General features: G+C 38.0%; 1 protein-coding gene across 3 annotated transcripts in view; it reads right to left on the bottom strand.

Annotated features, from left to right (window-relative positions):
• The window catches only part of LOC129237556 (mucin-2), a 90,514-nt gene that overhangs the window by 21,011 nt on the left and 57,152 nt on the right, over positions 1-12,351 (bottom strand). For 2 of the 3 annotated variants that reach the window (XM_054872371.1, XM_054872372.1), the window contains exon 4: positions 4,555-4,681. In XM_054872371.1, the coding sequence (XP_054728346.1) occupies positions 4,555-4,681 (127 nt within the window). The remainder of the gene's footprint in view (positions 1-4,554; positions 4,682-12,351) is intronic. The other variant, XM_054872373.1, reaches the window with a different exon arrangement.

Raw genomic sequence — 12,351 nt, 5'->3', positions numbered from 1 at the left:
GATGATTCATTTATAAATATTAGGTTGTCGATAAAGAAATCCAGTCTTCGGCGTCGTTAGATGGCGGCAGTGATCGATATCTCGTAAAGTATTGGTCAAACAATTTAAAGTTTGTGCTCGTTGTCAAGGTGACATTTCACACTAAAAAAATTCGCTTCCTGTTTTTTGTTTGCTCGCTTATGAGTTATGAGTTGCAGGGTGTTAACAATGGACGCCAACAAAGAGAAAATTCGGTACATTTTACAGTTTTTCTTTGAGAAGGCGAGAAGGCGAAAATGCAAGCCAAGCCCACCGAAATTGTGAATGGTGCTTATGGTGCCTATGCTGCAAAAGCTAATTACATGCAATTTTGGTTTTGTCGATTCCGTTCAGGCATTTTTAATGCTAAGCTGCAATTCGCACAGGCTTTTAATGCAATCAAATTTCGTAATGCACAATATTTTACTTCTTTCATTTCCATATTTCAAAAATTTTCGGGATCCCGAAATCTGAAACACTTCTGGTCCCGATTTTTTTGGGATTCGGGATTAGCATCCCAGTTGCGTAGTAGTTTGAACTGTGTTAATAGGTATATAGCTGGTAAGTTAATTTGCTTTATGTACTTATGAATATTAAGGTGGTAAGATTTTTATTTTGCTGATCTAACAAATGTTGCAGTCAAATTCCAGTTCAGAGCAAGTCCTCGTAAAAAATTATAAATAAAAACCTCTTCTTCTTTTTATTTTTTTGTCAGGCAAGTGTGAGTTTCACAGGCACCTAAGTGTGTTGTGGTGCGGGTGCTTAGTCTGTTTGTTTGAGCCTATTTGGGGGGCCAGTGCAGGAAATGGAATTGTAGATGAGATTGCGAAAAGTAATCGATTTGCATAACAGAATTACATGAGACGAAAATAATGGAGTGCTGCTAAATCACAAGCATCATTGGATTCAAGGGAAATTTTTTTTACTGCTCGTTAGGTGGTTGGTGAATCGAAAACAGTTACCGCAACGTTTCTTATTGTCATTTTGGTCTTATTATTTTACACTCGTATTAACCCCTCTCCGTGCCATTTAGCTAGACGAAACTCGGGTCCAAGTGTTAGGCGTCAACGCGTGGTAAACAGATCAGACTGACGCGCGAGAAAGGTCACAATACGAGTCAAAATGTAAATGCCACTCTGCACAATACTGCTGTTGCTGAAATAAACTCTAATACCTTTTGTATTTATTATTTATTTGAAATCGATTCATTACATCGATTCATTACGATCTGTTCACGCGCCTGGCTCGTCATATTCATGTTTCAAACTTCAAACCAAAACTTTCATCACGAGTCAGACTCGGTTAAAACACGACAAGGGGTTAGGAAAGACCTGTATGTACATATATACTAAGTATAAACCGGGGAGATTATTCTGGAAACTAAGCTAGCAGAAATAAGGTCAATATTCCTCTGGCCAAAGTGGGGATATTCGCCAATCTTCTGCACCCATTGTCTTAAATTTATTTTTATTAATACTTCTTCTACTTTTGTTCTTCCATTTGATGTACCATGGAATCCTTATAATGTGTAACAAAAAGCATCTGATCAAAGGTCAATGAATAAAGTTTTCAGTCTCTTATCTGTCTTGACCGCCTCTTTAAAGGTGATTGGAACATTGCCTACTCGGTATAAAAGTTAGGAGAATGGGCTTTTCCTCCAATGAACTGGAGAGCGTTGAGGATTGACATTGCTCAGCTTGCTTTACTCTGGCTAAGCCGAGAGGTCGTTATCTATAAAAATAGTGGGCATTAGTGGGACATTCAATACTGCATTAACATTTGGTGGTCAATGAAATTTGTCCTCGTTAGGTACCGTAAAAATTGATAAAAGCCAAAATGCCTCATGCCGATTCGTGTAAAGAAATGTTGAAGAAATTCAGATGCTGGTTCAAATCACGTCTGATGCTTTCCATTTCAATTCAACCGGGCTATTTGGGTCATGTTCTTCGAATTCGATGTAATTCAAATATGTTGCTCTCTGGTCAAAATAATGAGACACGTATTTTTTTGTTCACCCGAAAAAAATTTTTTTCAAGAGTTATCGGCAATTTTGTTTTTCGGCTCAAACTCGATTTTTTTTTAATAATGAGGAATGAACGAAAAAAAATGTAGCATGAAAAATATTGCGAATATTGTAAAAATATGAAAAAACTTGTGTATGTAATTGCTTTATTTCCAAAAAACTTCGTAAAATCTTTGAAACAGATCTTCTTCATCATTTTCAAACAGTGGCGTTTCACTAATTCGTAAAACAAAGACGCTTCTTGCCTTCAATGCTAAATTTAGGAGCTTCAAATCAACGGAAGTAGTTGTCAGAAATTTCAGTAATTAAAGGAAATATTTTGGCAGCAGTTTTTCTACTAAGAAATGGCTGAAATAAAATTCGCTACTAGCGGAATTTTTTGCTACAAATTAGACATAATTAATTTTTGAGGTAGGGCTGCTGCACGAATTGGCTGGTGCAAAAAATATTATTCGCAGTTAATTCAGACAGTTGACAGTTCACAGATGTCAAATATTTCTTATGAACAAAAAATTGCATCACTGTAAAAATTGACTACAAGAGGAGACATGTATTATTACTTGCTCATTGAGGTGAGGCTCCATGTTTCCATACAGGCATAAAGGGATCAAATAGACAGATACGTTCTAGGGTTTTTGGAACCAGTATTCTCATAAATGTATGTAACAGGTGGCGCTAAAGTAATCCTCCTATCAGAAAATGCTATAAATTTTGCGATTGGCCCCTAATTTCATTTCTGTTTTGACATTTGTGTAGTAAACACATGCGAAATACACGTTAATAAACAATGTTACGCTACACTGCTCCAGAACGCGGAATATTGCTGACTATTTATTTGACCAATAATCGGTCGGTGACTTTGGCACAACGTGAATTTCGTCGCAGATTTCCTCGCCGTCCAACGCCTACTGGTGAAACACTGCGACGTTTAGCCACTCGCCTCGAAGAGACTGGCACAACACGAGATGCTGCCAGGCGTGGCAGACCCCGGAGTAGCCGTTCTGCAGAGAATATTGCTGCTGTAGCCGAGGATGTCATGGAAGCGCCGTCGACATCGACCAGACGACGTGCCACACAAATGGGTATCAGTCGACAGTCTTTACAGCGAATTTTGGTACAGGATTTGAAGATGTTTCCGTACAAAGTTCAGACAGTGCATCAGCTGTTAGCTGCTGACCGCCAATCGCGTCTAACATACGCTCAAACCATCCTTAATCACCACCAAGAGGAAGATGATTTTTCATCAAAAATAATCATGAGTGATGAGGCCCATTTCCATCTTAGCGGGTACGTAAATAAGCAAAATTTACCCTTCTGGGGCACTGAAAATCTGCGTGAAACCCACGAAGAGTCATTACACCCGCTCAAAGTTACTGTATGGTGTGCTGCTTTCGCTGGAGGAGTCATCGGACCTTTTTTCTTCGAAGACGTCGCGGGCCAAACGGTTACTGTGAATGGTGAGCGCTACAGAGCAATGATCAACGAGTTCTTTTTGCCGTAACTTAATGAATTGTGATTGGAAAACATGTGGTTCCAACAGGACGGTGCAACGGCACACACTGCACGTGCCACAACCGATATGCTGAAGGATGCATTTCCCGGGCGCCTAATCTCCCGTTTTGGCGATTTGCACCGGCCAGCAAGATCGCCTGATTTGACCGCTCCAGACTTCTTTTTGTGGGACTTTTTGAAGTCGCGGGTTTATGTCAACAAGCCTCAGACTCTTGCAGCTCTTAAAGACAATATCCGTCAAGAATATGAGGACCTATCGCCGGAAGTTTTGGCCAAAGTGATGGGAAATGCCATAAAAAGGCATTTTACATGACATCATATTCTCGACTTGATGTAAAAGAAATTAAAAGACCAAATAAAAATAATCCACAAGAAGAATCAAAGTTTTTCATTTTTTTTTTAATTACAGCCGAAAAACATCGCATGGTTACTTTTGCGCCACCTTGTACATATTTATCGCCTTAAGTTTTATGCATTATTTATTTTCAAATTAATAAGCAACCACTTTTAATGCCACTGATACTTCAAACTACTTGCAGAGTTACCTTGCACACTCAGACAAATTTTTTTATCGATATAAAAATAAGACCACCCTAATATATGTTACATATGTACATATGTGTGCATGAACATATGAGTAAAGTCTATTAATTTCTAGTTAGTATAATATTAAATAGTACACAACAACCCGCTAAGTAGTAATAAAAGGATTAATGAGGTCAAGCAATTAGGTTATTAAGGATGTATTCTCTTAGTAATAATTGAAGCAAAATATTACAAAATCACACGAGTGTGCAATTACCATTGGAAAAACATACATACATGCATATCATATATACATACATACCTATGTACTAAGACGAATGTATAACAGTACTACTACAAAAAACAACAATTAGAAATAAGTAAGCCGCCAATCAAGTTGAAAGCGATTAATAAGCTCTAGTTTTCTTTTAAATTTGTTATTCTGCTTATATGCAATCAAACACCTTGCCACTTACCTGGATATGTTTTATTATTTACAACTAGCATGCGACTGTGCCTTAAACTATTTCTTGTTGGAGTATGTCTGCCGGCGATTTTACTACCTTTTATATTCTGCGGTACTGTGGTGGACATGTAGACGGCCTGTAATGAGCAAGAAAGAGGAACATTACAAATTTTGAAGGAAGTATAATCGTAAATGAATACTATACACACGAACATATGTATTAGGTTGGGAAAGAAGTTCGTAGCACTTTGAAATATGCTTCTATTTTGCAACGATTTGTTTGCTGTTTGGCAAAGGGTAAGTATTTATTCAATGGAACTCTTTCCGCTCTACAAAACTATGTTAATTGTATTTTTGAGTTGTTTAATTTTTTATTAGTTTGAGCCTTAGAAATGGAATCACAAGGATGCAAAAATCAACATTTTCGACACCTGTTCGTCTTCCTCTTTCTCATCGAGGTCAAGAAGACGCCGAAGTAGCTCGAACATTATCGACGTTCATGAAAAGGTGTCATAGCCAAGTGTACAGCACGAAAATGGTTTCCAAAGTTGAAAAATGGCGACTTTCCCATCGATGACACGTCCCGCAGCGGAAGGCTTCTGAATTTGATGAAGAACGTCTCAAATCACTTTTGAAGGAGATCGGTTGCCAAGCCAGTCGTGAATTGGCGAAGAAAAGGAGGTGCATTCATAAACCGATTCACAATCACCTTCATTCAATGGGATTTACCGAAAAATTGGGAGCCTGGGTGCCTCTCGTGCTCAATGAAAAAAACGAAGAAAGTCGTCTTCAAATTGCTTCTCAGCATCTCGCCGGCCATCGAGCAATACGCGGTCATAAACAGCACTTTTTGTACCGAATCGTCACGGGAGATGGGAAATGTTGGCTGTACATCAATATTAAGCAAAGAAAGGAGATGGTGGCTCAAGGGAGATTAAAGCCGGATCTTCATCCAAAAAAGATTATGATATGTGTTGGGTGGGACTGGGAGTTCATGGTGCACCGAAAAGAATGGCACGGTCAATACGGTCAAAGCTATTTTCCTCTCAACAAATCTCAAGTGACAAGAAATAATCGATTGCTTCCAAATGCCATTTAAAAATGTGACTTCAATGTAAAATTTTAGTTGAAGCACAAATTTTGAGCCAAAATTAATGCTTTACTAAATCGCACTATTCGGAAGAGAAAATTCAGAGGATTTGTTGAAGCCTTCGTCTAGACTTACAGTAAACAAAAAAGTATATTAGAAGGAATGTTTGTGTTAAATTAGGATTCCTTCCCTTGGAAAGTATCATTCTGATGGCAACCATGTCGTCTAGCCTGACAAATCATCGTTCCATTTCGCCGTTAAAACGTAGAAGTATTTAAATAAACGAAAATTTAATTTTGTACCAAAAGAGGGGCATCCCGCAAATCATCGGATGAGATACAGTCACGAGCTCGACGCTTGAATACATAATGGAATCGCAATACGCTTTATAAAAAGTCAACGAGCCAGATGGCTGGGGAAAGGAACAGAATGCCCAGATGGAGAGCTGCCAGTAGAGCGTTCCATAGACAACCAATTAGACGGAGAGGTCTATAAAGACGAGGTCTATCAGGTAGCCCCACAGGACTTCGCCCTACGGCTAATCACTGACACTTTCTAACTATACAATAATTTTTCTTAATGCTCTATCACTAGCAAATAGTTTTATTGTAAGCTTTCTGTGAAGAAATAAAATAAATAATTTTTACAACATTTTCAAAATGTCTAAATTTTCTGTCATCACCCGTTATAACCTCTTTAAATATTTGAAACTCTTTTTTAACACCCTGTATAGAAAATAAATTTAATTAGAAATATATTTCATTTAGAACTTTAAGCAAAAACGGGCTGGCCAGACTAAAGCTTCAATAGGAAGGTTTACAAATAATCGGAATATTATTTCTATCGTCTTAAAATTCTAGGACTATACTATCTTTAATCCCTATTTTGACCTTGGAATATCAAAATAATAGATACGGGTATATTTAATAAAAGCTAAAAATAAATCACCAAACAGGTCTTGCATAAAAAGGCAGCCTGCCGCAGACTAACGGCAGTGACAACTGGTCTCTGACCCATAGATGAGCAAGCAGCCAAATTGAAATGAATTTGTTGTAATCAACCGTAGAAAAAGGAAACTCACATTTACTTCCTTGTGAACGCACTGCCCTATGAAAGACAAGCATCTTAAGCCTTCTAAACCGCTTTTTGTAAGCACCTCGAAGAGCTGGCAGGTGCGGACATAAAGAACCTTATTAGCTATTTCAGACTGGATACAGTGGTGAAGGTATAACTTAATCGTAATTATAAGCGGGCTGAAAAGTCCCGGGCCTAGAAAACACGTTTTTTTGCTCAAAATTAGCTTTCTTCATCAACGCAATTTCCATCAAACAACTCAACCATTCCAGGAGCGCCCTAATATTTTTAACGAAAGCCACTCTAACTTTTGTATAACGATTTATCTTTTGCCTTAAAATAGGCCTCAGTTTCAGCGATAAACTCTTCATTCGAGCGAAAATTCTTACCGGCGAGCATTTTTTAGATTTGCGAACAGCCAGTAGTTGCCCGGAGCCAAAACTGGTGAATACGGTGGATGTGGGAGCAATTCGAAGTTCAATTCATGTATATTAGTCTTGCCATTGTTTTGATTGACTTGTGGCACAGCGATGTAACACAATTTTTTTCTATGCCATATGCGGGCGATTCTTTGAAATTTCGGCCTTCAAACGCACAAATAACGCTACATAATGTTCACTGCTGATGGTATTTCCCTTCTCAAGATAGCCGATGAATGTTACGCGACGTACAACCCAAAATACCGAGACCCTAAACTTTCCAGCCGATTGTTGTGCTTTCGAGCGCTGTGGACAAGGTTCACCAATTGATGATCACTCAGATGATGATCGTTTTGATGCCGGAGTGAAGTGATAGATCTATGATTCATCCATTGTCACATATCGATGCAAAAATTCCGATTTATTATGTTTAAACATAGCCATACACTGCTTAGAATCATCAACTCGTTATTGTTTTGGGTTAACACTGAGCAAACGCGGCACCCACTTTGAACAGGGGCTTCTCACAGTCAAATGCTCATGCAATATAAAGACAAGACGTTTTTTGGATATCTTTACGATGCCAACTATCTCACGCAACTTCTCTTTTTGATCATTCAAAACAATTTTGTGGATTTTTTTGATGTTTTCTGATGTTACCACTTCATTTGGACGTCCACTTGTGCACCATCGGTGTGTCTCCGACCACGTTTGAAGTCAGCAAACCTTCATTTTATTGTTGTTTCTGATGGAGTGGAGTCCCCATAAATCTTTTCATGCCATTGCTTTGGTTGAACGGTATTTTTGCCCATCAAAAAGTAGTGTAAAGTTAAAATACGAAATTCTTTTCGATCCATTGTTTTGAAAATAACAAAAGTAGCGTCACTCTTAGCACAATAGCTCACGAACTAATGAATGAAATATCATGTCAGTCTTTTTAAAGTTAGTACTAACTGAAAAAGAGGTGAGTGCAATAAAGCTAGTGCCAATGTTGGGCCCGGAACTCGGTCCATGCGTTATATTTTCTCGTGATTCCCACGTGGAACATAGGGCCTCAATAAACAGATTGTAATTTGAGGCTAAAAATTTTATTTGTCTTCACGAATAGCCTGCTTTCTGCGCTTCTGCATCCATATATCGCCTCCAGATGGTGGTTGGTCTCTCTGCGACTCCCTTGGCGATTCCAATCCAACGCGGCTCGTCCAGGGGCTTAGCGAGGATGTGCCAGCAAAATGGTTCAGGAGCGCTAACTAGATTATTAAATAATCACCACATAAACCAACCAATGCAAAAGGTTATTGTAAATCTTTGAATGCCTTTCAGCTGCGAAAAAAATTAACAGGGTCACAAATTAGATGACAAATTCAACCGGAACCTGCCAAAGTTATTATTACTATCCTTATACAAATCGGAAAGAAAACAACCTCAAGTTCATATATTTAAAAAGGCTTACCGCACTTTTATTTATTATAAATATATTATTTATTGCATACTTTACCCTATTACATTGGCTTTGAGCCTTTTATTTGTATACTAATATTATTTTGATTTATTAATATAAATGTTATTTAAAAACTAAGTTTTCTTTTCGCTCTCTGGAAACGTTGACGAGTTCTTTTTCTGCTGCTTTTAGGTGTTTCTTGGTACCCAGCGTTTGGCGTTGGCATCGTTTCAAATAATTTTTTAAAATATCGACGCAGGGCCATTGGTGCGTATAATTTCATCAAAAATTCTGGTACCCCAAAGTTATTCAGGAACACTTGTTTGAAGTACGAACCGTTCACTTTCGACATTTTCGGAATGTTAAAAAATATTCGTTAACTCGGAAACGAATTTAGAATGCAACTGATAATTTTTGCCAAAGGACGTTTCCTTTTATAACAAATTTTTAAATACGCGTACTCGCATGTCCGCATGCAAATGCAGGTAGATGTGTGAGTGTGAGTGAAAGTACCTATGCAAATGGGGGCTAGCAAATCGTTGTTTACACTGCTTATCCCTTTCGGGGTACTTAGTTGTTGTTATTGCTGTACACTTGATCAATACAAAAACACCAGGTAGCTCTGTTTGTTTGCATTTGTTTTGGCAGCTATCACACTTACACATATACTTCTGTATAGGTGCATTAGTAAAACATGTTAGGACATGACATGTTATTGTTTTTGCAAAAAGTTTGTCAATGAAATTTTTGCGAGAAATCCTGAAATCCCAGTAGCCGGAGGTTAAAAATAAGTCTGCGGATTGGTATGTGCTAAATTTGTTGTTGTTTGTTATAGATGTAGAATTATGTACTTACAGTTGCGAACAAAACTCTCCGTACGACCCCTTTTTTCTTATTAATTTCTCCCATTCAAAAGCATTTAAAAGAAATGTAATGATGCAGTTTTGTTTTAAATCTATGTAATTATATAACAAATGTAAAAAAAAAAAATTATTTTCAGTATTTAATTTAAAAGTTATTCACGAAAAACCAAAACAAGGCACTGACAAAAGTGTACATACGAATTTAGAAAATAAGAATTATCTAGGAAAACTGATTAAATTTGAGGAAATTAATATTTGTTGGGCCACCACCAGCATCAATGGCTGCTTTTAACGTCTGGGCATTAAAGCTGCTAAATTTTAAAGCTCCTCCACCGAGATATTCTGCCATTCCTCCAGCAACTTCTCTTTGCGGATTGGAGCCCTAGTAATAGAGTGCTTCCGAATCTTTCGCTCCGAAATTTCTCAAACATGCTCAATAATGTTTAAGTCCGGGCTTTGTGGAGGTGAATGTAGTTGCCGTGGAGCATAATACAGCAGCCAGTCCTTGACGATTTGCGCAGTATGCTTCGGGTCATTATCTTGCTGGAAGATCCAGCTCGAGATCCAGCTCTTCTTCACGTTTCTTAATTTGTTCCCGTGCCAACTGATCTTTTCTTTAATAACAGTATTTAAACCAGTGCTGTCCAAAATGAAAAATGTGAGTGGATAAGTGAGAACGAGAGTATGGGAGCAGCCCAGTGGGAAATTTAAACCAAAATAAATAAATATTGGATTGGAGTAGAAAATTTTTGTGGGAGGAATCGAAATGTCTTTTGATATTACATCTATAGCTTCCTTTGAACGACTTGTAACATAAAAGGCATTGCAAGTCACCAAAGGCATTCTCTAGCATAAAAAAGTTCTCACAGGGTATTGTATTGCATACATTAAGCGTCGCAGACAAACGTGGTGTTTATTCGTTGCTGGTTTACTAACGACTGATCGATGGAGAGTAAGAATGCGTGTCATCAATTGATGTATGGGATGGACATCACTGATTTAAACCCATCTATTTCTCTTTGTTACATAACAAAAACAACAATTTACATTTTGGCTCTCACTATTAGTTGTTAAGCTGATATTTGTTAACTTAGATGTAAAAATTATGTAACCTTGGAAATTATGAATGAAGTTACCTTCGAAAAGAACGGATTGTTTATTATTGTAGCTGCGATTAGTGGTGCCGTACCTTAGCCATAACCGCAACCACAGCAATCAGCTGTTCTGATCAAACGTATGGATATTACTGTAAACGATTTATATTTTGTCAAAAAAATATCGGGAATTGTTCATTCAAAAAGAGCGTGTTACACGTACATACATATATCTAAATTTTTTTTGCTGGAATGTTGGTACAACTGCCTTCTATAGTGTCGCAGATTTTGAGCGTTATCTGTCAGTTAGCTTCATTTTAGCATTTAATTATATCAGCCAACCGCAGGTGTGCTCTGCGATTTTCACTAGGGATAAAAATATCGAACAGAGAATTTGTTTTAAATTTTGTGTTTTGAACGGGATTTCGCGTGCCGAATCGGTGAAAATGTTGCAGAAAGCCTATAGCGAATGTACTTTATCAAAAACACGGATCTACGAATGGTATAAGGCTTTTGCAGAGGCCTGAGAAGTTGTAGAAGATTTGCCCCGATCTGGTCGCCCATAAACGTTTTCAAAGGATGAAAGAGTCAAATGTAGACAAAGTCAAGGAAATGTGGCCGGAAAACCATCATTTAAGTTTGAGGGAGATGGCTCGTGACCTTAGCGTGTCTCGCGAATCCATTCGCAACATTTTACACCATCAATTGGGCATGAGACGCGTGGCTGCTCGACTCGTTCCAAGAGAGTTGAATTTCTTTCAAAAAACTCATCGGAAGAAGGAGGCTAAAAGCATGCTTGAGCAAGTGAATTCGGACCTAATGTTAATCCAGCGCATCCTAACAGGTTATGAGACGTGGGTACATGAGTTTGACATGCAAACCAGTCAACCAGACAACAGGCAGCTGAATGGCGCTATCCACATGAGCCGAAACCCAAAAACCCACGTCAAAGTCGGTATCATGGAGTTGTGCACTCGGAATTTGTTCCAAATGATTCTACGGTAAATAAAGAATATTATTTGGAAGTTATGCGACGTTTGAGAGAGAAGGAGGGAAGTGCGAAGAAACCGTCCCAATATGGCCCAAAACGGCACCGTCTCACAAGGCTCATATTGTGAACACTTTTTTGACCAAAAACTCGACAAATCGACCAATATTATCGAACAACCACCGTATGCACCATATTCACCGCATTTAGCCCCGTGTGACTTTTTACTTTTCCCTAAATTTAAGTTGCTACTCCGCGGACGCCGCTTTGAGTCGGTAGAGGCCATTACGAGGAATTCGATGAAGGAGCTGAAGAAGATTTCTTCAAACGCTTTTAAAAGGTGCTTTGATGACTGGACTAATCGGCATTTGTGTATCGCTTCGAATGGAGCCTATTTTGAAGGCGACAAAATTAATTTTGATGATTAAACAATTATTTTACGTTTTATTGAACAATTCCCGGTACTTTTTTGATAGAATGTAGGTGCCGCACCATAACGCCGTAACCATGTGTCTATTGACTTTTGGGTTTTCCCCGTGACCATAAGCAGCTTTGAAATACTTAACATTTCTTTTGATATTTGCGATAAAAATTTGCATATTAGAAATGAGCGACGGAAAATTTATTGACTTAGTAGAAAATTATCCGTGGTTTCATGACAAAATGCAAATGTTTTTATTAATTCTCCTTCAATATCAGCTGTTTATTGTTACGGCATGACTACTCGACAAATGCTTGAATTTTGCGGCTATGGCGTTGTAGCTAGGCCACCACTAATTAATAATTTGAATTTAAACGTACTTTTATTTCGTTTCGAAATAAAAAAATTGTGTAACTT

The sequence above is a fragment of the Anastrepha obliqua genome, chromosome 2, assembly GCF_027943255.1.
Source record: "Anastrepha obliqua isolate idAnaObli1 chromosome 2, idAnaObli1_1.0, whole genome shotgun sequence".
NCBI lineage: Eukaryota > Metazoa > Arthropoda > Insecta > Diptera > Tephritidae > Anastrepha > Anastrepha obliqua.
The sequence above is the reverse complement of the archived record's forward strand: the minus strand, read 5'-3'. Positions and strand labels throughout refer to the sequence as shown.